We start from the raw sequence: 24526 nt of genomic DNA on the forward strand, positions 1-24526 counted from the left end.
AATGACACTCCGAGAACCGAAAAAGAGAAAACTATCTCCCACGATAACAAGCAACAGTGATAAAATTGAAAATGATGAAAATATATGCGCGGACATACTCGATTCAGAAAAATTTAATTTTGCCAATTTATTTCAAATGGATGATATGGTGTTTGAGATTTTACGATTTCTTGATTGGAAATTTATTTTACGTGTGTGTATGAGAGTTTCAAAACAATGGAATAGTAAATCATTAGACATTCCACTCACCATATCAATTTCTGAACGCAGAAGTATGGGTCAGCATTGTTTGAAATGCATTGCTCATTGTGAGAGTTTAAGGAATTTGACATCTCTCTCATTATCACACAATAATATGAAGCCCAATGAGATTGAGCTCATTGTAACTGCTGAGAATATGAAAAATGTCACCTCATTGAATTTATCTGGTAACAAACTCGTCCCTTCTACCATTAACAGCATTACCAAATGCATGGACAAGCTAACTTCATTGTATTTATCTTGCTCACAAATCAACTGTGAATCTGTTAAAAATATTGCTATTAGCGAGAAGATGAAACGCTTGAAAACTTTGGATTTAAGCTCCAACCTTATTGGCCCAATTGGGGTTAAACATATTGCTGAGAGCGAGAATTTAAAAAATTTAATAACCATCGATTTGTCTTGGAATGCTATTGGTCCGAGTGGTGCTAAATATTTTGCCGATAATTTTGAAAATGTTAAAAATTTAAAGGTACTCCATTTGATAGACACAGGCATACTTTCTGATGGTGCTTCCTTTATTGCAAGTAGTGAAATTATGAAAAATCTAACGTCTCTCAATTTGTGTGATAACGATATTGGCACGAAAGGGGCAACGTGCATTGCGTCTAGTCCACACACAACGAATCTTAAAACACTTGATCTCTCTGGCAATAATATTGGATCTGACGGAGCCTTATTTATCACCAGCAGTGTACATTTAAAGAATTTAACAGAACTATATTTACAACGCAATAATATTGGCTCTGAAAGCATGATGCAAATTGCTAAGAGCCCGAATTTGAAAAGTGTGACACAATTAGATTTGTCTTCCAACAACATAAACGACACTGGCACTCAGTACATTGCGAATGGTGTCAATTTGTTGAATTTAAGAATCTTACGACTGAGAGGGAATGGCATTACTTCAACTGGAGTTCACTACATTGCCAATAGTGAGAATTTGCAGAACTTGACATTGTTAGACTTGTCCACTAACCGTGTTGATGCTGAAGGAGCTAAATTCATCGCCAACAGCCAAACATTACAAAATATCACAGCGTTAAATCTGTATGATAATTGTATTGGTTCTAAAGGAGCTCAACTCATACTCAACGGTGTGAATTTAAAAAATTTGATGGAACTGAACTTGATTTATAATCAAATTGGCACGGACAATGCTAATGTCCTTGCAAACCACAACAACAATAAGCAAAAGAAACTCAAATTTTTCTATTAAGATCATTCGAGTATGGTCTTGCATATAAAGTGACCAACTTGGTATTAAATTAGTCTAAAACACATGTGTTGTTGACTCTTTAGAAAGTCGAGGGTATGCGAAATCAAAAGTCAGACATAACTATCGAAAAAATTACCATCGCGTCCGGTCGGTTCCGTCTACAACACTACTAGAGGAGCGACCAGAATTCTTTTTGACAACAATTGTGTCGTGTTTGGGTATGTTTGTTTTAAAGCGTGATGATGTCATATCCTATTTACATTTACTATCATTTGGTTTATTTTCAAAATTCCATAGAGAACCATTTCTATCGGTTGTGTTGATTTGTTCGTCTTGAGAGATTGTATATTGAACCATCATTGAAACTCTTTCCAAAACGTATGTTTTCATGATTTGTATTTGATGTTTTGAATGATAATCATTGGTTGCTGAACCCGATATCCATTCTCTACATCTCCTCCTGTCATTTGGATTTATTTGAACCATCATCATCATAGTCTCATTCCAACTGCTATCATCATCAACACCCCTCTCACATCAGAAAAGAACTTCATAGGTTACTGAACCCATCATTCTATTAAAACGGACGCTTTCCACTCTTCTTTCTTCATCCCGTCCTATCATCTGTCTGTACCATACCATCTTCATCACGATGAATTTTAATATTAAAAACATTGGAAATTTGTGGGATGAAATTTGTAACTTGATCATCCGACCACAACGGTGTATATATGAACCCTCGATTGCACTCGGACCTAAATTATTTACTCTTGATAATCGAATTTTTGAAAGAAAGGATTTTCAGTTGACAAATTCGAGAGGAAAAGTTATTGAATGCTCGCATTATCAACCCATAGAATCGCAAAGAACAAAGGAAAAGTTACCTTGTGTGATTTATTGTCATGGTAACTGTGGATCAAGATGTGATGCATTGGATGCTGTCAGGTGAGTATTGGAATTATGACTTGATTTTATATTTTGACTATCATCTTATTAATAATATCATTGTCTTGCGATTATTGACGATTTGGAATACTGTATGGTCAATTAATACAATCCGTACCCAAATGCTACTTTGTCACCTCACGTGTCACGATCATTGAATATTAATATTTTTGTATGTCACTGACCTCACCTCCACTACTGATCTGATTGGTTCATGAATGAACGGACATGTCAATTCTTGGACTGCTGCTTCATGCAAACACAAAATCACAATCAACGTGAACAGCATTTTACTTCCATACAATATCACAGTTTTTGCTTTTGACTTTACCGGATCTGGCTTATCTGAAGGAGATTATGTTTCACTTGGAAATTACGAAAAGCAAGATGTTGGAACAATTGTTGAATATTTATGGTCAACCAAGAGAGTGAGTAGAATTGGATTGTGGGGACGATCGATGGGTGCTGCCACATCCATCATGTATGCATCCATAGATCAAAGTATTGCTGGAATTGTTGTTGACAGTCCATTCACATCTTTGGAAGATTTATCAATGGAACTTGTTCACTCTTATCAATCTTGGATACCGAAAAAGATGATCAAAATGGGTATTAATCTTATTAGAAAATCAATTATTGGCAAAGCAGGTTTTGATATTCGTTCGTGTGCACCTATTGAATGTGCTGGCTCTTGTTTTGTTCCTGCACTTTTTGCCCATGCAGAGAATGACGATTTTATCAAAATTCATCACTCTGAAAAGCTCTATGAAACCTATGCAGGTGACAAGAATATGATTCGATTTGAAGGTGACCACAATAGTGCAAGACCCGATTTTATGTATGACTCTGTTTGCATCTTCTTTTACAATGTGCTTGTGAGCAATGATAAGGAATTGGAAAATAAGGATATTCCAAAGGGTTCAATGGCACACAAGAATGATGTTGGTGTTGTGACAGAGAAGGGTCGACAAAGTAAGTTCATACATTGATTTCAATTTCAACAAGCGAGTTGTTAACAATATTTCTTTCCTAACCTATTATTATTATTATTTTGGACATTTTATATTTTTTAATGAAAGTTGCTCTTGAAAATGGAGAAGGAGAATACTTTACTGATTTCTTAGATTCTGCCACTTCAGATTCACCAGCGAAAAAGACCACTTCGGCCTCCTCAAAAATCTCCATTCCACGCGAAGCAGCTCATAACGATTCATCCTTCTTCCAATCACTCTCATATCCTCAAATGATTGTTCCAAGTTCTCTCAATGACAATTATGAAGGATTTGGAAATAGTGACGAAGACGAAATGCTTTTCCGAGCTCTCATTGAAAGTGTCAAAGAAGAACTCAATATTTGCAAGGACGAAAATGAACGAAAAGAACTCGAAACTCGATTGAAAGAGCTCTATGAACAAGCCAAAGTCAACTCTGCATTCTTATAAAACACATACGCGTCATGAAATCAACTTCATCACCCAATAGTGTTTGTACATTGTGTGCCCCGATTTACTGTAACAACAATTGAAACAACAAGGTGATGTCCATTTACTAAGTTGGATGCCCTCAATAGATAGTACATTGAGAGTATATACTAGTATGCGGCTATCAGTTCATTCGTTTACAGTATATGCTGCCCAATAGTATTACCCTTGGAAATGAACCCTTTCAAGACCAAGCGAAAAAATGCGACCAGTGGGTTTGAGTAGTTTCACCGCTCACCCTACCGTAGCATCCTCTACAGTAGTTCTCTCTTCTCCAACATCACATCAGCTACAACAACAACAACATCATTCAATGAACATGAACAACAATAATGGTCAGCATCAGCATCACCATCAACCATACAATAATCACTCAGGTAGTCTCATTGGCAATAATACCATGCCATTGGGATCCCCTCAGAAAGCGGTTAAGAGGCCAGCCATGATTCATGTTGGAGCCTATCAGGGAGGTTTTGGGCTTGTACCTCCGAGCCATTCGGGAGGAAATGAAGCACAACCCTCAAACATGGTATCTCCGAGTGCCTTGACCTCTCCCAATAATTATTCCAATGGATCATCCATAATGACCTCTCCCTCTAACAGCAAGACACCAGTTGGGAGCTCTACCTCTACGAACGCCACTTTCGTACAACACAATACCATGTCTGTCATTAATACTTCTGGGCCAAGAACACCATCTGGAAAATCGAAAAAACCTCTCATGGAAAATGGAATAACATCACCCAAAGTATTCCGATCAACAGCCTTATCAATGATCCCGTCAACACCTCCCAAGTCAAGTCAACAACAACAATCTGCACAGACTTCACCAGTTCTGACATCTCCTGGCGCGTTAACCTCTCCATTCAAAGAAATTCCATCTCCTCTCGTTCGAAGTTCGAATACAGCCATTGAACCGCGAAGAAATGTTCAATCTTCGGCTAACAATGGCATGGGTAAAATCACTCGACATTTGAGCGCCTCTTCTTCACCTTCTTCTTCATCATCGTCATCTGCCAGCAGCAACGGTAGCAGTAAAAGTTCGACAACCCCCAGTAAAAAGTCCATTATGGAGGAATTAAAAATTGATAAGGTCAAAAATCCCTTGCACCGATGTATATCCGTTCATGCAATCCCATCCATCTCTGGCATTTACGACAACCTTTTCAACAATCAATCTCGAAAGCTCTCCTATTCTTCAGCAAGCGCACAAGGCAAAAGACCCTCAATGGAAGACGAGCACTTCTTTGTGAAGAACATTGAAGAGGCACTCGGTCAGCCACCAACATTTAGATTTCATGCAATGTTTGGCGTTTTTGATGGCCATTGTGGCTCAGAATGTGCACAACATTGTAAGGAGGTAGGTTGTTTTGAATTGCTTTTTTACCTATTCACTTCAATGGTGTCCTTTTTTCGTGTATTCTTCTCGTTATCACTCAATATTTACGTTTATTCATATGGATAGACATTATTTCAAATTTTGGCAAAGAATCGATGTTTCTTGCAAGATATTGTAAGATCATTTGTTGAGAGGTAAGTCACTTGGCATGCATTACCCTTTCAAGGGAATATTCTGATCCTTTGATCTTTTTCGATATCAGTTTTGAGGCTTGTGACATGGAATTTAAGCAAAAATTGTTTGGAGGTTCAGATGATTCACTTTTTTCAGCCGAGGAATATTATGCTGGTTGTACAGCTAATGTTTGTGTGTTAAGGAATGATGATTTATTTGTGGCAAATCTCGGAGACACGAGGTGTGTTCTCGCTCATAAAGGTTTTGCCATTCAGCTTTCAGAAGATCATAAACCTAACAATAAGGACGAACGATTGAGGATTGAAAAAAATGGAGGAATAGTTTCCTTCGGAAGAGTGAATGGAGCTCTGGCAGTTTCTAGAGCTTTTGGAGATTTTGAGTTTAAAAAGAAGGGTTCAAATCTTGTGAGCGTTGTTCCCGATGTTTCTCACTTCATTCTCACCAAAGATTCTGACTTTATTATTATTGCATGTGACGGTCTGTGGGACGTCATGTCCTCAGCAGAAGCAGTCAAACATGTTTACAATTACCTTCAACAATTCAAAGATCCAAGGAAAGCATGTGAAAAACTTGTTGAAAAGGCTCTCAAAGATGGTTCCATGGATAACATCACTGTTATTTTAATTCTCTTGAAGGAATTGAATAAAACGTGACCTTAATTAATATCTTTTCAAAATTAAAATGACACACGGTGGTTTAACTTGAGCCAAAGTTTATTGGTGTATTGGTGGTGTTTCGTCCCTTGTGTGTCACTCTTAATTTCGTAAGATATAATGCCTTTCTTTTGTATTGCTCAGTCATCGAAACCTTCCAGATTCAACCAAAAAAAATGCTTTCATCACTTGCGCAGTATGGATCTGATTCCGAGGATGAATCATTCTCTGCTCCAACCAACAACAAGAACAATGCTGAAAAAACCAACAGTGCACCATCGGTGGTGTTGAATAATAATTTCAAACAAGCTGAGTCTTTGGTTACAACAAGCACGAAAAATCAAATTCAATCCGATCAAGACGAAGTTATCATTGAATCCATAGACGATGAAGTTGGAGTTTCAAATTTTAATTACAAAACAATTTCATCAACCGTTATAAATGCTCCCAATAATACGGAGAACACAAACAACACAAGCCGAGTCAACACTTCATCATCATCCTCTTCCACTATCACAGCAGAAGGTAAAAGAAAAACAAAGCAAAAGAAGGTATCAAGTACTAAAAAAGCTCTCTTGATGAAACTCGCTGAACACTCTCTTTTTAATAATCCCAAAGATTCATCTGAAACAACAACAGCCACAAGTAAACGAAAATTATTTGAAGAACAAGAACGATTTCTCGATGACGATGATGGAGATTTCAATGATGAAGAGGATCAAATGTACTATTCAACAAGTAAGAAACAAAAATCGGAAGCAGGCTCGTCTTCTCCATTTTCAGATCAAGAGACGGACAATACCGATGAAATGAGCAACAAGTTGTATCTTCCAAAATCAAAAGAAACCATGCCTTTGGATGATAATGAGGATGAGTTTAATCTGGGAATGGACGAAGAAGAGGAGGAAGAAATTTATAACAACTTGAAGGACGTTCAAGACGAGCAGGGCACTACAAACCCCAAGTCCATTCCTGAAGATATTCTCGCTGAAATGAAACGTCAAGGTATTGATGTAGACCAACTTGGAGAAGTCGATATTGTGGACGTGGGAGAAAATGGGTCTAGCGAGTTGGTGAATTTAGAAGTAGAAAGAAGAAGAGCTCTCATTGAAAAACACAAGAGAGAAATTTACATGACAAAGGATGAACAAGATGCTCTTAAACAGTTCAACTTTACAGTTGAAGGCGCAGGAAACAAACATCGTGTGAAGGTTGCAAAAACCAAAAATCAAATTTCATTCCTGGCTCAACAAGCAACCGGAAGAGAATTGGAAATGGCTGAGAGATTGGAAAAATCAAGACAAAGCAATTCCTCTGCAAAGAAGAAATATGGATGGAGATAGTGCATGACAGTGATGTCAACAACAACATCAATACCGAATTATGGAATGTGAGTATTTCATGTAATGCAATATTGCATGGAATTGCAAAGGCGATTTTCTTTCAACACATTCATGACATCCAAGTGAACGTATGAATACTGTCATTGAAACTGATGATATATGAATGGATTTTAAACTACTACTAAAAAGAATTTCTAATCCTGCGGAAATGGATGTATTTTACGAATGAATATTTTGCATTTTCACCCTTAATCAACCTTCTTTGTCTCACTTTTCATATTATTGGAACCTAAATAGTAGGAAACACTAAAAGCAAAGACATACAAGACTGAAATGAGAGGAACCAAATCTGGAGACATTGCAGCACCATCGACCACTTGGTCTGCCCTCTCGGAAGTATCATCACCAAAGTAAGCAAACCAATTCAGACCTGTCGCTGAAATTCCATACACTACAAAGGCCAACCAAAACGTTCGATCAAGCTTGTTCGCTCTAGCTCTTGCTGCCAAAATGCCAATCATTCCCAACCACACAAAGAACCACTCTAACCATGTATTGCCCCATTTTGACCAATTTTCCCAAGTTCCCAATCCAATCATGGCTGTAGTAAAAGGTGGGAAGATGGTGACGTCTGGTCGATGAACAAGAACATCCAATACCCAATGTGAAACTACACCTAAAAAGAGAATACAAAACAAGGACCAGAAGGATCGATGATTTTGATTCGTTCGTGTTGTTGTTGTTGAGTGTTGAAACATTCGATAGAGTATTGTAAAAATCAAAGCCAATGCCAAAGAACCTGTCAATGAATGAGTATATTCCGAATGAATATCCGAAGGAAAAACTGCATTCTTTCTCATTCTCTCCACATTGAATGTGGCATATTCATGACAAATGAAAGGATAGGAACATTCTTGAACATTCATTTGACACAATGTTTTGCACAAGACTTGAAGTGAAAAATACACAATGTCAATGAGTTGTGTCGAAATCATGAGCCATACCAAACTGACGTCGGGAAAGAAATAATGAATCACGCCAGCTGGACCGTAATGACCTTGAAACATTTGTGAATATTTTTTGAGTTTGAGAAGTTTGTGGTGGACACGCTTTTATCCGGAATTGGCAGTTGACATTTTGATGTGGCCACATATATTGTGCGTGAGTTTATACATCCGTTCGAAAATTGAGCTCAAATAATGTCCCAGAGTATCAATCCAACGCTCTGAAAGCATGGAATTGATCGCCTTGTGATATCTTGTCGAGAAGAAGAAGAAGAAGTGAAGTGGGTTCCACAGCTTTGTTAAATTTCCTTTTTCAACGAGTTTCAAGTACAGATTCAAAAAGTTTTAAAGAAAAAACAAAATGCAACAACAACCCTTGACCATTAGCACTGTTTCGATTACTCCTTTTGGTTCCTCCTCCACAACGAACATCTCTTCTCATCCTTTTCCACTCCAATCGCACCACAATCCTCCGAATGCTGCTGAAACTTTTATTGAAGATGAAAAACCTTCTCAATCATCTTTGCAGACACCTCCTCTTATTGAAGAACGAAACCATCCTTCCGTAGTAGTTAATTTGGCAATTCCCACACAAGCACAACCTGGAAGCTTACCAGAAATTATTTCACATCAAGTCAAGACACAACCAAGCAGCAGTATGAAATCTTCACCTTCTCGTGGTAGTGGTGTATCATTCAAATCCTTTCTTTCTGCCTTAACCTTTCTCATCTTGACACGAAAAACGTATCATAATTTTTTCAAACCTCAACACGAGAGAGAAGCAGCTGTTGTTGTTGCTCCTCCTTTCAAACATACCAAAGAAGAAGGAAATTCTTCACCACCACAACACCACCACCACCATGATTCATTGTTGCAAGAACCCAAGAATCATGACATGGTTCATGAACTGAATGAACATCCAACAAGGAACGAGACGACTCAATCATTGCAACAACATGTCTTCAATCCTCATTTCATTAGTTCTTCCTATAACCTAAAAAAGGATTTTTACTCAAAATCGAATTGGACACAAATTGTCTTTGATTATATCATGGAATGGCTCGTGATCCTTGTGGTAGGAATTATTGCAGCAATTTTATTCCAGGTACCATATCCCCAAACCTTGTACTTTCGATTGGATGATCCTCGAATTGGATATCCCTTATTGGGAATTCAAACAGTTCCTTTTAATTTGATTGTGATTGCATTTGTGGTGTGTATTCCGATTGGATCCTTGTTGTTGTTTCAATTGGTGTTTGTGAGGAATTTACATGATACGCATCACATGTTATTGGGATATATTCAATCGTTGTGTAAGTATGTCATTGGATGTATACAATTGATTTCAATTCTGAATATTCCATTCAATCATTGTTAATGGCCTTCATTGGTTTAAAAAAAATTGTGACATGTTGACATTTTGGAATGAATAACAATATTCATCATTCAAAATACTTGAAAAAAACAACAATTGTTGTTTCTAAATATTCCATTCCATAATAGGTTTCAGCATGTTATTCATGATGTTTTTTTGGTTTTTTTATCCCGATTACAGACCTAGCTTTCTTCAAGAATGTAATCCCATTGCTGCCAAAGTTCAAGCCCTCCAAAACGAACGTACGAATCATTTCAATACAGTTGTGTATTATTTACCTCATGAAATTTGCTCACAACCAGAAAAGTATCGAGGAATGAAAGTGAATAATACTCCAGCATTTCCAAGTGGACATGCAGCAAATTTGTTTGCTGTTTGGATTTTTCTCTTGCTCTACGTGTTTGCAAAAACAAAGGCTGTAAGTTAATGTTTTGGGGAAATGAAGTAACGATTGGAAATTGACAACGTATCACTTGTCGAAAAATTGAACCTTTCGAAACAACAAGCTCTCGCTGGCGCAAGATCGAAATAGACAAGATCACAGAAATGGAACACTTACAAGCACTGCCCGAAGAGGTATTCTTTTCTTTCCATTTGTTGCGCTTTTAATTTTGGCATGCTTAATTTGGATTGGAGTGTTTTCAAGAGTATTGGATTACCAACATACATGGACGCAAGTCATTGTTGGAACAATTATTGGAGTGCTGTGTGGAATAATTGTGTACATGTACAAGTACGGCAGTTTATTTGGTCACAATTCACACATTCCATTGTATTATTATTGGAAAGATGATTACAATAGTGCTCATGAAAATCAGCAACAATCGTCTAGTGACAAAGCGATCAGTAAGGAATAGGAATTAAGCATCATCTGTACGGGCCAACATTTGTATGAGTTTGAATCACTTTGACATGATAAAGGACTGGTGTTTGAGGGTTTGTTGTAGAATGGCTTTATGAAGATGGTTATAGAAAAAATTATTGCACATGTTTTATTTTAAACAAACTAATTACTTCTTCTCAGCCTTATCTTTGTTTCCTTTACCACCAGACTTGTTGTAAATCATTGACACAACAGAAACTGGAACGGAAATCCAGCTCGTTTCATATGGACTCCAAGGCCAGTAAGGATACATGTCATTACATTGCGCACCATAGATGAGATAACAGAATTGAGCACTCAAAAACTTGGACAATGCCTTATTTGGATTGTTGACTTGCACGATAAACTCTTCTCTTGAAGGTTCGCTTGGAGGCTTGAGTCTGGAAAGAATACCTGGTAATGGTGGTCCTGGTAAACTAATTCTTGGCAAACCTGGCAAACTTAGTCCTGGAATCTTCAATTCAAGCAAGTTAAGACCTGGTAAGTTGAATTTACCAAGATATCCAGCAATAGCCTTCAAAATAGCTGCCACAAGTACAGGTGGATATGGATCGAATTTGATATGAGGTACTGCAACAGAGCTCAATTGTTCAATAAGGTCAGGCAACTTGGGGAATGATTCACCAGTAGCCAAATTCTTAATGGCAGTATTGTCAAATTCAGTCTTATTCTTGTAATTTTCCAAAGCACCCTTCAACAATCCAATCATGTCTTGATATGGTAACTCTTTTGGTTGTTCGAATTCGAGAGTTGGATTTTTGCCTGATTGTTCCAATTTGTAGACAGCAGAGTTGATACTTCTGATGAGGGAACTGATAGTAATAGAGCTTGGGATGTTCAAATCCATATCGTCATTGTACTGCTCTAAAATGTCACAAATTTGAATGAGCAAAGTAGTCAACTTCATGTTTGGCAAGTTTGGAAGATCCAATTCAATGGTCTCTGAGAGTGTGTCAAACATTTCTCCAGCAATTTCCAAGGAGTGGGCCACATTGGCTTGTGCGAGGCCATTTACACTGATTTGAGTGTCAACCTTATCTCTGTACAAGCTGGTAGCAGCAGTTCTCAGTAAGAAACCAGGGCTGTTGAATTTTGGCAAACCAGGAATGTCAACAACAGGTTCCTTTTCAGTTCCGATGGCTTTAGTGAGAACATCTTCAACGAGGAATTTCAAAATCTTGAAGACAAATTTTTTGACTGCCTTTGAGATGGCCTTTTCAGTCATTCTTTCCTTCATGGAAGTGATAATGTTTGTGTAAATCTTGAGACCATAGTTTGACAAGTCCTTCATCAAGTCTTGAGCAGCGTTTGCAATGGCACCTGCAGCACCTCCAACGACTTGAACATTGTCATCTCTGAGAGGTCCATATCGAGTAGAGTAAATATTATTGTACACATAACGGTGAGCTCTTCTCTTAATGAGTTCCTTCTTCTTGTAGTCGAAGGCAAATGTGTAGAGAGCCTTGTTAGTAATGACAGCAAGACGAGCTTGAACTTGGCCTCTAAAGTTGGTCTTGTTGATTGAGTAGGCCTTAATCACAGTCTCTGGGAATGGAGTGCCTTCCTTATATTCTTGCTTCTCTTCTTTCTCTTCACCTTCCTCTTCTTCGTGCACAGGTTCATCTCCGTCCTCGTCGTCTTCTTCTTTCTTTTCTTCCTTCTTGTCCTTTTTATCCTTCTTTTCGTCTTTCTTGTTACTCTTGCACATGACTTCCTTGTGGTAGGTCTTCAAGCAAATGTCAACAGCCTCTTGATCAATTTCGTCCAATTGAGGGAAGCATTTTCTCTTTGAGAGCTCAATGAGTGGCTTCAAGTTTCCGTATCTGACTGCGCTAGAGGAACAAATTTCACGAACAGCACGAACCAAAAGGTCCAATTTTTCATTATCTAGGGTTTCATTGTTTTCAAAAGCTTGATCAGCCTCATCGAGAATGCATCCATAAGCAACTGCTCGTGTGACATCATAGCTGTAAATGTATCCCCAATATTCTCTGTAGACACCTCTCATTTCCAATGTTCCATTGGTCAACATGGCAAAACTGTGCCAGTATCTTCTCTCAACACCGTCATCTTCGGCATTGGAAAAGACAACCTTCTTGAGGGATTGCTTCAAGCGCTCGTGAGTGACAGGATAATCGGACTTGGCCCATCTGAAAGCACGTGGCAATGTTTGAAGGGAGTACCAACAATCCCAACGAGCTGTAGTGGTTCAGTTATTTGTTCGGACGAGGTGTTGCATATTTTGTCATAGCAAGTTAAAAATGTTTGGGAATTGTATTCATAAACGTTTGTGTGTGAGAATAAATATATATGTGCAGAGATATCGTTGATGATGTAATAATGTAAATAACTCATGTTGCAATGATCAATCAAATACATACCCATATTATTCAATGCCGAGTCCATATTTCCAGCATTTTGGAAACTTTCCCAATCAAAAACAATTTCAATATCAAAGTTTGGATCGTCTACTTCTCTCTTAATTTCTTCCTTAGTCTTGGCAATACGATCCTCCAAAACCTTTTTATAATAGGCAGAACTCACTCCGAACAGGGCATTCAAAGTCTCACTCACGTAGGAATAACTTGGAACACCGGAAGCACCCAAACCTAACTGAACGGAGACTGTCATGGCGCCATCCTTCAAACTAATGGTTGGATTCTCGGCCTCTTCCAATTTTTGTTTGTGTTTCTCTGCCGTGGTTAATTCTTTTCCGACTGGTTTTGGTGGAGGAATAGCAATGCATTGAAGTCTAACTTGTGCCAATTGACGAGCAATCACTTCACGAGCATTTCCTCCGTACTCTTGAATCATGGTTTGAACAGTGTCAACAATTTTACCAAGAACCAAGAATCCATTCCATGAGCACAAAACTTCGTAGGAGAAGGGAAGAAGGTCTTGTTGAATATTTTGTTCAAAGGTGGCCCAGTCCACAACAATGGAGACATCAGTACCGAGACATCCTTGGAGACGAGATTGCAGTTGCCCAATCTGTCCTTGAGCTTCTTGAATAATTGTATCAAGTTCTGGCATAGTACTATAGAATTTGTTTCAAAATTCCACAATGCCGAAGGAGTTGGAGGCACCAGAGAGAGATGTTTTTTCGTGATTATTCGTTTGATTGTAATTGTGCAAAGGATTCGCCACACAAGGATGAAAATTAGAGATTTTGGGGCAAGTGGGGACCAGCAACAGATGAGGATGGGTTATAATGGGTGGTTAGAGGCACGACAATTTTATCATCATTCATGGAGGTTCAACAATTTGATGAAACATTGTAAAATCAGATAGGAAAAAGGAACATCATCGTGGATCAATCGAATAGGTCAAATAGGCGTCATTGGAATTGGCGAGAGTGGAAGAAGAGCCAATAGGGTACCCATCATGATGATCAAAATAATGAATTAGGTACAGACCCACCCACACACACATGAGGTTGTTCCATATTATCATCATAATCATCAGGCAAAAAATTAAATTTCCGTTGTTATCCAATCAACAGAATCAGCCTCACAAACACTCTCGCGCTACGTACCACTTGATTTTTTATGAATCTTCTTTGTGGAAGTGCTTAGCCAAATGCTTTGAATTTTTTATTCGCAAAAACTCATGAATCGATACAGCCAAGTGTGTTCCTCATTCAATTTGAATTTACCACTAAAGTGTTCCGAGTGAGTTCTTTTACAATTCTCCAGTCAAACAGCTGGCAAGGTTTCATTGTGGAATTTACCGTTTCCAAAGAAAGAGGAAGAGAAGGAACACAAGTACCGTCATCAACATCAGTAGAAGGAAACAGTGTCTTTTGAAAACAAATCTCATCAAGATGAAAGCATTTCCAAAAGCATATCTAACATCACGAAATCAAGTTGTTTGAAAACAGCTACCTATCAATACAATTTGCACAAATACACCCAACACTTACCGAAATCCATCTTGCATATTAAGAATGGTATAAAAGTAATTCGCTACAATCTCTGTAGTACTTCCCGACGAAAAGATATGATACAGCATGAAATCTAATAAGGGAGCGACCATGTACTTTTGCCATCGGCAACTTCTCGAGTAGGTTTTGGAATGGTTGATATGGCTATTGTCATGTCGAGAAGGTTGCTGCCGTGAGGAAGAGGGAGCATGCTTACGATCTGGTATCTCAGTATCACAATATCGAATATCATCGGACGAGGTCATGAGCCAAGGAATGAACAACATGTAGTAAATGGCTTGTTGGAATTTGGAACAGAATTCATGATCAAATACGGAAGAGCCTTTTGTAGTGGGCACAGATTGAGCAAGCTCTTCTCTCTTCGGCGTGTGCTTATTCGTGCACCTTGATACAGTCTTTTTCAATTGTTGAGCCAATAATTCCTTAATTGACTCTCTCAATATTAGTGTCGATTCAAGACACGTGGTCATTCCCTGAGCATAGACTGGATTCATGGAACTAACGGAGTCTCCCATGGCAATGAAACCACTTAAAAACGTCTCATGATGATTCATAGGATTCTCATAATGCAACAATTCTTCGTAATGAACAAACATGTTCCCTTCTTTTTCGTAGGGAGGTGGTATTCGGATGGGTTGATCTTTCATACAATTCAAAACGCTAATGAGATCCTTCTCGAAGGGAGCACCTTTTGCATAGTATTCAATGATTCGTTCTTTGGCATTTTCTAAGGTCAATCCTTCAGATATTCTTCGATTGTTTTCCTTCTCTTCATCGGCAATGGTAATGAGATTGATCATGAACATGTTTCTCTCCATGGGTATACACAGTACACCTTTCGTTTGAGGATACGTTAAAAGATGATAAAAAGCATAGTAGGGCTTGGTCTTTTGGGAATTTGCTTTGGGATCTTGCGGATCTTCTTCGTCGTCATCGTGTACAACGGTAACTGGAGAACGTAATAATTTTCCTGGAATTCCCTTCTCGAACCAATCAAACGCCTCGTCTTTGGGTTCAAAATAAAAACAATGATATCGAACCTTGTTGTTAATTCGTGTGGAGTAGAGTAGTTGTTGTTGTTGCTGTTGTGGAGGAATTGTAGTGTTTTGTGGTTGTGTCTTATTTTCTTGACATGCTTCATGGCCATGAATAGTAGTACTACTCAAAGTCTTCGTCGACGAACCTCCCAATGAGGGATCCACAGTTGCCCAGATCATGGCATGTTCAACACCTTTCAGTAATTTAGAGTAGTCTGCGCACGTATGAATACCTCCACAATTGACGACTAGATCACAATCCAACTCGATGGTATCGTCTTGAGAGTGATTGGATTGAGATCCTTTCGTATGGTGGTGATGAATGTGTTGAGTACTTGTGGTTGCTAATGAACCAGTGGTTGTGTTTGATTTTTCAACTTTCTGTATGATCACACCACATACTTGAACATTCAATTGTTGAGTGGATGACAATGATTGAGTCTCTTGGTTTTCCTGTTGTTGTCGTTGTTGATCAGAGGATGAGCCTCTTCTTATTGGCTCCACTCTGAGCTTAATTCCCTTTCCATTCGACAACACCTGATAACCATCATAGACTTTGATATTCTTTGTTGCCTTAAATACATAATCTCGAATGGTACTCTCCCACATGCCTCTCGATACAATGGTAACCTCATGATTTCCATTCTGCACTCGTTTGAGAGGTTGAGATTGATCCGATGAGTAGATCAATTTCAAATGCTCGGAAGCGTTGAAAAAATTTTTCATGACAAAGTAAGGTTTTGCTGATGACGTAGTTCTTGATGGTGATGGTGGAGAAGGGATAGTTTTTTGGGAGTTGTGTTGCTGCTGAGAAGAATCTGAGAATTGTTGCTGTTGCGTTTTGCTGATCATTGAATCTCCAGTGGATGATGTAGCCTTAAAATCGTTTTGATCACAAGTGTTGGAACTTCTTCTTTCTAAGGGCGTTTCATATTGTTGGTGGGACGATGGATTCAGTGTGATTTGGGCAGATTTCGTTCTCACCTCTTGAATAATACCTGGAAAGAGCTTCTCCAAGATGCTCTGCCCTCGATTCACGAGAATATGAGGTAAATCTCCGTGCCTATGTTTCACTACGGATTCTCCCTCAACGTACTTGGATCGCTCAATCAGTACTACTTCCTTGAAGAAGGGAGAAAGGCAGCTGGCACTCAACAAGCCAGCAATGGAACCTCCAATGACGACCGCTCGTTCTCCCAACAAGAACGGTGAAGTGTCTTGAGGAGAATGGACCTGATCATGATTCTTGTCTGTATGGACATGGAATTTCCAACCCAATTCTTTAATGTAGGGAGGAAAGACTTGTCCATCCACAATGAAAGGTTCTATTTCTTCAAGGGGTATTTGACAATCGAGAATTAACTTCTTCAATTGCAGAAATCTCTGGAGCATGGCAGAAAGTTTGGGGAGTGTCATCATCATCCCAATGGAAATGATAATGATCACGATGGAATAGGTGATATATTCGTGGGAGAATATTCCTCCATGCATGAGGTTCAGTGGATCTTGTGGTTGATGTGAGTGTTGTGATTCTTGTGCTGTGGTTAGCTGATTCAGTTCCGAACAGCTAGATGTTGCCATAGTCGACCAGATAAGGCCCAAAACAAGTAATATTTCTCTTTGCATCTCACCACGTGATAAATATGAGAAGTATTGTGGTGTCGTCGTATTCAAAGGAGCGTGATGGGTTTGGAGGTCCCAGATATGATTGATCTTCACTCTCTTTCCGATTGATCAAAGTCAACCAATATAATTTATATATGAAATATCGAAATTGCCACAACGTTGTCTTCGTGAAAATTCGTGCAAAGTGTGGGTGAATGTTGTTGATGATTGTCCAGTTAATAATTAATAATTGTTTTAATCAGTCACAACCAAGGGAGATTTGCTCTCTCGGTTACAAGGGTTTTGCAAATGTGCTCGCACAAACAGCAGAGATATCTGAACGAGTCGTTTGTTTCAGTTGTCTATCAAATCAAATGATAATTTTTTTCTTGTTTTGAGAAAGCTCTTTCTGTGTTGAACTGATATTTCGCTTTGTGGCCATCTTTCGATCCTGTTTAATCTGAAATGACCATTTAAGTGTCGTCAGCCGAAGTGGATGTTTTGGTGGTTTCAAAGGAAAGACAGATAACAACGAATCCATTGAGATTTGGTTAAAGGACAATTGAGGATTGCGAACGACATGTTGTTTGACTCGAAAATAAAACCAAATTGAAAAAATGAAAGCCTTGCTAGCCTTCACAAAGTCTCCATTAAAATTTCCATCATCAACACTTGCATTACATCGTTGTAGAAGCAGTAAAAGTTGTTCAAACAAATTGTTGATCAATCTCTTTTGTGTAAATGATACGTGTAAAGGATCATCAGTTAACATTTCTCAACAACAAAATCATAACTCTCAGAGTGAACATGTTGCTTCAACAACTTTCCGAAATTATCATAACAATTTAATTTATAGAAATACTATGGGAGAAATAGATTTATCATTTATGGAAACAGAAACATTCATCAAGGCAAATGAACAACTCACTCAAATGGAAAAAACATTTTCGGAGCTGTTAAAAAAGAAAAGAAAAAATCAATCATTACAGTACGATGAAGAGTTGGAACGACAAAACTTGGTATTTGGAGCTAACAATCTTCTTGAAAGAGCTGAAGAAGATAATGGAGGAGACACTTCTCTCATGTCTCCAACACAATTATACATTACTTGGAAATTGTCCAAATTACGTTCAAAATTGTTGATGAAAGATTTCTTTACAGTGAACGAGAATATTCCTGAAGACGCCATTCAAGAGGCTGCAAAAATGTTGGAAGAGAGGCCATACCTCGCCAAATTATTGAAAGAGCAATTGATGGATAATAATGAATTTGACAAGTATGACAAACATTTCGATCAAAATATTCAATTTCCAATCTACACAGGCCTTGCTCCAATCCATTCGCCAGAGAACAATTGGCTTAAATACTACATTCATGACAAACTCTCGAATAGTTCAGTTGGACCTATTGTTTCTAAAAAGAGAGCTGTTTTCACAGAGTTGGCCTTTGCCATGCACAGTGGTTTGGCAAGTTCTCTCTTACTGGGAGCTTCAATTGTGAACAAGGATTTGTTTATCTTTGCATTCTACTATGTCGTTCACTTTTTTAGTAGAATGAATCCAGAGGCCTATGAGCATTGTAAAGAGGTTGTCAAGTTGTGGGACAAGGGACTCAAAGAGCAGTTTAAGGATGTCACATTCAAAGATTGGGAAACTGATGTTGAACTTCGTCTCGACTCGTGCATGTCTGTTCTCAAGGCATACCTCATTGGATTTGCGACCGAAGATGACACTTCTGATGAAAAAATCAAAAAGTATGCAAAACTCGCCCAAAAACAAGATCCCAATAACTTTTACGTTTTCACATTGGACATTGACGATGCAGACCCTGCCTCATTCTTAAGAAACGTCTTAAAAGCTGAGAAAATTATTCTCGAAAAGGGAACACTCAAAACCATCAACCACTTACGATTTTTCCCAGTGCTATTCCATAAAGCGAATGCAATATGGTCAGCTGCTGCAGCCTCTCCCGATCAGGTTCAACGAGGAAAGGTTGCAAAAGACGCTCTCAAACTCCTTCAACTCTCCTTCAACAATTTACAAGTACCCATGGATCCCATTGAAGTCCAAACTATGGCCGATTGTAAATTAATGATGGCTGAACCCGAGCACGCCTTAAAGTTATATAAGGAATTTTTTGAGGTTCAATTTATGAGCTCGTCGTTCCACATTACTCATGCTGTAGAGGTGGTAGCATCATTGATCATGAACGGTGGTGAGGTGGAGAGTGCTATCAAGTCTCTCGATCGATACTGTAGACATTTTCCCGAAGAGTACACTGTTTCATTGAGGTTACATCTCATTAATGCGCTCGTGGAGCCACCCAATGCATCTAATTTGCCATTCATTCACACGGATGATCCAGCCATAAAGGCTCAATTGGCAAGTGTCACCACCGCAGCAGCGACACCACCCAAAATCTATAAGGGAAAAACAGAGCGAGATCAATTGGAATGGTGTCGAAAAGAGCTCAGCAAATTGATGGATAAACATTCAGAGTGGATACAAATGGATCCATCACTTGAAAATTTTTACAGAGACATCAGTAACAAGTTGGAATTCAAGTTGAAGCAAGGAACAATGACGTCTCAAAAACCAAAGGTCCCATCCTCTCTCAAAGCATCTGTAAGCAAATCTCTCTTAATGCCCAAAAGTAGTAGCGACAAGAAAAAGAAATAATTTACTTCATGCAAAACCAAACATATTTACAGACACAATAGCCACTACACTCACACTATAACATGCTGTCCATGTCCTGACGTAATCTTTGGTTCAATTTGAACGAATTCTTCTCGTTTCTGCGCATCCGTTTTTTGTACATTGAATTTGCCTAAATACCACGTACCACTCCTCTCTCCACATTCAGCCAATAAATCTGTAATTGGTTAACATTGTGCATCTCTTGTACTACCAAACATGTGGAGTGAATGGATATCAACCTATTCAATTTGGGAAATACAGTGCCAGGTGATCATCGATGATACTAATCGATGAAAAATAACCAAAAACATGCTTTGGATACTACCATGTTTGATCCAATGACTGCAAATTGCATGACTCATGTATGAATATAGAAGCATACGCTTTATAGCAAGTACCAATTGCAATGGCATCTATGGCTGCTTTGAGATTTAACCTTTTGGAATGAAAGAGCTATTGACCATTCCTCCATACTCAATGCACGATTGTATATCGAATCAAACAACGCCATCATGGACAATTTGTTTCTATTCCATTCTTTAATGCGCTGTTCTTTGAGGATTGGTTGGAGATAAGGCCAAAAACAAGAATCAAAAAAAAACGTTCCCCTCATATTAGATTGGATTCTTTTTGTGCTGAATTGAGAAAGCTTCTCTCCGTACGGACATTCAACTAGAGTAATAATACTAATAACCATCTTCTTCAAAACAAACACGTACGAACAGTAACGTTCTATTCAAAGTCGTTACGTTCTTGTTTCATTACTCACGACTTGTACAAGCCTCCGAGTCGATTTGAATCATCATTTTCAATCGGAGATAAGAGTCATAGATCACCAGACGGTCCGCAAACCTCTGAATCAACAATCTTGTCGTTGTTGTATTTTTCAACTTGACGTCGAATAAGCTTTTAATAATTCTGGCATCATTCAGAATCTAAATACTCACCAATAATCTTTTTCAAACAAAAACATTATTTAAATCTAACAGAACAATATTATCATTGTACAATCATGATTACAACAAAAGACGATATTAGCAGTAGTAACACTTCTCATGATCATCACATGCCTCCCCGACGAAGACACGCCGTTGTTGATATTGATCCATACAACCTTCACAACAAAGATGCTTCTGATTTATTATCGTCTACATCGTGGGCTTCTTCATCCCCACCCTCCTCCGAGTTGCAAAATGACGACGATACCAACAGACTCGAATCATCACAGCACCCTGCTAACTTGCAATCGTTTGATATTGATGTCGATGATCAGGTGAATCGTGTTCTGGTGGTAGATGATGACAAAGTGGCCCGACAAGTTTTAGCAAAATTACTTGAACAGTTAGGATTTGAAGGTATGTGTTTATTTTGCTTAATCAATCATTGATTAACAATGAATATTTCTCATGACGAAAATTTCTTTATTGCCCAACCATTCGAATGATTCTTTCAACTGTTCCTTCGAATTCAATGTCTACTTTGTTTTACATGTGGACCCACCACAGTCAAAGCAGTAGAAGGTGGAAGGCAAGCACTTGAAGTTCTCCGAGAGGAAGGAAGCAAATACAGATTACTACTTGTGGATGTGCTCATGCCCGACATGGATGGCCTACAACTGCTCAAAATCTTTAGACAAGCTTACTCTGAGGACATGCCAATCATCAGTATGTAATCAATTAAGTTTGAATGATATCTAACAATTTATTTGTATTAATTCAAATGTTGATACCTAATATAATATTCAAACCACATCAACCCTTAACAATTGTGACATGTAACAGTGGTTTCGTCAAGCGAAGACCCTGACACCATTAATCAATGCTTTCAAAGCGGTGCAGAAGATTTCCTTCAAAAACCTGTTCAACTAGAGATTTTAAAAAGACGTGTGAACATGTGTCTTGAAGACAGAATGAGAAGGCGGAAAGAGAAAGCCTATCAAGAAATGTTAAAGAATGAACGAATTAATCGGAAAAAACTAACTCTTCGTGTTAAGGAGCAAGAAAAAGAATTGGAGCAAATCAAATCACAAATGAGCAGTGCTGTTGAAACTCCAATGCAAGTAGTCATGAAAACCATTGCAGATCTAATGGAAGGAAAATACTCGATGGAAAATTATAAGGGAGCTCTAATAGCAATTTTACGATCTTTAGGTTCTAAAGACCTTTACAAACCTGTCTTTTCTAACTTGTTGAAGAAAGGGGAAATTGATGACTCTACTAGACGATGGCTTCAAACCGAATTCATGAATGAGGATACCAGCAAGTCATCTAATTCTCCAACAACTCCTTCAAGTCCTGAAAAACTCTCACCATCCTCCTCAGCTTCATCTTTTCCAAGTAACACGACTAACGAGAAAACATCCACTGCAACAACTACGGTCTCGCTTAAACCTCTCACGCCTCATCATCACCACCATCCATTGAATGAACAACAAACATCTCTTTTACACAAGCAAGTAGATGATATTGTGACAAAACCCATCCCCGAAGATATAGGTGCCAATACTTTCAACGCCATGAAATATACGAGTGATGAATTGATTCAATTCGTGGTGCACATGTTTGAAAGTTTAGGCCTCATTGACATTTTCCAAATACCTCCAACAGAAATTGTGAATCTGCTTCAGGTTGTCAAGAACTCTTACAAAGAGAATCCATATCACAATTTTACTCACGCGGTTGATGTTACTCAATTTGTTTATCATTGCTTACTCATCGATAAGATTTCTGCCATGTTTACTCCACTTGAAAAATTTGCCTTAATTTTCGCAGGTACCATGCATGATGTGTGCCATCCAGGAGTTAACAATAATTACCTTATTAACGTTAAGGACGAACTTGCTCTCATTTACAACGATGTGAGCATATTGGAGAATCATCACGCCTCTCAGGCCTTTTATATTCTCAGAAAACACAATATTTGTTCTGGCTTAACTAAGGATGAATTTAGAGAGTTCAGACGTTTGGTGATTAACACCATTCTCTCGACAGACATGTCCCATCACTTTGAAATTCTCACCAAATTCCAAACTCGTCTCCAAACAGGTGTGACACTCTCCAAAGAAAGTAAGGAAGACAAATTGCAACTCATGGGAGTCATTCTCAAATGCTCGGATGTGAGTAATGCTGTTCGTCCATTCCCAATTTCCGAACAATGGGCCAATCTTGTTCTCGAAGAATTCTTCAGACAAGGAGACTCGGAACGAGAACGTGGTCTTCCGATCTCTCCCCTAATGGATCGCCGAACGGTCGACCGTCCCAAATCGCAACTCAATTTCATTGACTACATTGCAGCACCGTTGTTTAATGCTCTTTTCACTTTTTGCCCATCCTTGAAGTCGACGGTCGGAGAGACATTACTAAAAAATAGGAGTCTGTGGGAAGAGAGAGCTTTGGCAACGACGAGTAGCCATCATCATCCGCAAACGCCACCACGTACTTCGAGTTATCATCACCACCGAACTGGTTCTGGTATGGGAAATAATCAAGATTCTACTACGACAACAACTGCACACACAGACCAAACCATTGGTGCATCATCACCCATATCATCAAAAGGCACGACTTTTTCATTATCGGAAGGATCCTTCGAACCAAAATCTGCAACAACAACTACCACTGCGATACCTGTACTCATGGGAACCTTACCGGAACATTTGGCCAAAGCCAAAGGATTTACCATACTCCTCGTTGACGATGAGAGTCAGCAATTTGCAAAACAAGTCTTACCAAGTATTCAAGCTCTTAGTTACACTTGCATAACAACAACGCCTTCACAAGCAACCACACAGATCAAGAGTACAAAAGCAGATATCATCATTCTCAACTATGATCTTGATCATATCACCGAATTGGTACCAAAAATTAGATTGGTAAACCCAATAATTCCGATTATCACAATCTCTTCAACACCCATCCAAACAGATTGGTGTCAAGCAAGCTTTGTTCGCCCAGTGAATATTGTAGATCTTCTTCACTCCATTGAGCATCATATTGAAGTGGCTTTGGATAAAGTTGAACCCATTGATATGGAAGTTGCCCTCGAACAAACAGGAGGTGAAGAAGAATTCTTGTATGAAATGCTTGATGAATTAATTACCGCTGGAAAGGAACAAATTGACAAGATCAAACAATCCATTGAAACACATGACTGGGCAACTATGGAGCTTAATTCACACTCACTGAAAGGATCAAGCGCACAACTTGCATGCAAACCACTTTCACAATCTGCATTGGCTGTCGAAACTGCAGCAAAGAATCAAAGCGACACAAACATTCAAGCAAAAGTTTCGTTAATCGAGAAACGATTAAACGATTTGGCTAACTTTGTACAGAAGAAGAGGCAATAATGTAAATAAACTCTTAAAGAGTAATTTCAAAATCTGAATGGACCATACTTTTTCATTCCAGAGCACCGGAACGCTATTGAGTGGAGCCGTTGGCACTCATGATACAACCACAGTGGCCAACACTCGGGAGCTTTTTCGAAAAGCTCTTTGAGAACAATTCTTCCTGAGTCCAATTCGTTCCAAACTCAATCCGGAGG

At 38.6% G+C, this 24526-nt stretch overlaps 10 protein-coding genes across 10 annotated transcripts; 7 read left to right on the forward strand and 3 right to left on the reverse strand.

The window, feature by feature from the left end:
* Position 1: 1 nt before the first annotated feature.
* On the forward strand, positions 2–1480 carry C9374_012329 (uncharacterized protein; the record flags this gene model as incomplete). Its single annotated transcript, XM_044688084.1, has 1 exon — positions 2–1480. One exon carries the CDS (start codon positions 2–4, stop codon positions 1478–1480), a length of 1479 nt encoding a protein of 492 aa, XP_044542400.1.
* A 652-nt stretch (positions 1481–2132) lies between these two features.
* C9374_012330 (uncharacterized protein) lies at positions 2133–3866 on the forward strand (the record flags this gene model as incomplete). Its single annotated transcript, XM_044688085.1, has 3 exons — positions 2133–2425; positions 2712–3397; positions 3505–3866. 3 exons carry the CDS (start codon positions 2133–2135, stop codon positions 3864–3866), a joined length of 1341 nt encoding a protein of 446 aa, XP_044542401.1.
* A 241-nt stretch (positions 3867–4107) lies between these two features.
* C9374_012331 (uncharacterized protein) lies at positions 4108–6092 on the forward strand (the record flags this gene model as incomplete). The annotated part of the gene is made up of 3 exons (XM_044688086.1): positions 4108–5265; positions 5371–5438; positions 5507–6092. 3 exons carry the CDS (start codon positions 4108–4110, stop codon positions 6090–6092), a joined length of 1812 nt encoding a protein of 603 aa, XP_044542402.1.
* A 176-nt stretch (positions 6093–6268) lies between these two features.
* C9374_012332 (uncharacterized protein) lies at positions 6269–7435 on the forward strand (the record flags this gene model as incomplete). Its single annotated transcript, XM_044688087.1, has 1 exon — positions 6269–7435. One exon carries the CDS (start codon positions 6269–6271, stop codon positions 7433–7435), a length of 1167 nt encoding a protein of 388 aa, XP_044542403.1.
* A 248-nt stretch (positions 7436–7683) lies between these two features.
* On the reverse strand, positions 7684–8502 carry C9374_012333 (uncharacterized protein; the record flags this gene model as incomplete). The annotated part of the gene is made up of 1 exon (XM_044688088.1): positions 7684–8502. One exon carries the CDS (start codon positions 8500–8502, stop codon positions 7684–7686), a length of 819 nt encoding a protein of 272 aa, XP_044542404.1.
* A 298-nt stretch (positions 8503–8800) lies between these two features.
* On the forward strand, positions 8801–10671 carry C9374_012334 (uncharacterized protein; the record flags this gene model as incomplete). The annotated part of the gene is made up of 3 exons (XM_044688089.1): positions 8801–9752; positions 9943–10232; positions 10321–10671. The coding sequence occupies 3 exons, from the start codon at positions 8801–8803 to the stop codon at positions 10669–10671; spliced, it is 1593 nt and encodes a 530-aa protein (XP_044542405.1).
* Positions 10672–10824: 153 nt separating this feature from the next.
* C9374_012335 (uncharacterized protein) lies at positions 10825–13730 on the reverse strand (the record flags this gene model as incomplete). Its single annotated transcript, XM_044688090.1, has 2 exons — positions 10825–12896; positions 13079–13730. The coding sequence occupies 2 exons, from the start codon at positions 13728–13730 to the stop codon at positions 10825–10827; spliced, it is 2724 nt and encodes a 907-aa protein (XP_044542406.1).
* An 885-nt stretch (positions 13731–14615) lies between these two features.
* On the reverse strand, positions 14616–17258 carry C9374_012336 (uncharacterized protein; the record flags this gene model as incomplete). Its single annotated transcript, XM_044688091.1, has 1 exon — positions 14616–17258. One exon carries the CDS (start codon positions 17256–17258, stop codon positions 14616–14618), a length of 2643 nt encoding a protein of 880 aa, XP_044542407.1.
* A 641-nt stretch (positions 17259–17899) lies between these two features.
* Positions 17900–19960, forward strand: C9374_012337 (uncharacterized protein; the record flags this gene model as incomplete). The annotated part of the gene is made up of 1 exon (XM_044688092.1): positions 17900–19960. The coding sequence occupies one exon, from the start codon at positions 17900–17902 to the stop codon at positions 19958–19960; it is 2061 nt and encodes a 686-aa protein (XP_044542408.1).
* A 1033-nt stretch (positions 19961–20993) lies between these two features.
* On the forward strand, positions 20994–24329 carry C9374_012338 (uncharacterized protein; the record flags this gene model as incomplete). Its single annotated transcript, XM_044688094.1, has 3 exons — positions 20994–21336; positions 21487–21645; positions 21763–24329. The coding sequence occupies 3 exons, from the start codon at positions 20994–20996 to the stop codon at positions 24327–24329; spliced, it is 3069 nt and encodes a 1022-aa protein (XP_044542409.1).
* Positions 24330–24526: the final 197 nt, after the last annotated feature.

This window comes from Naegleria lovaniensis (assembly GCF_003324165.1).
Source record: "Naegleria lovaniensis strain ATCC 30569 chromosome Unknown tig058, whole genome shotgun sequence".
Lineage (NCBI taxonomy): Eukaryota > Heterolobosea > Eutetramitea > Acrasida > Naegleriidae > Naegleria > Naegleria lovaniensis.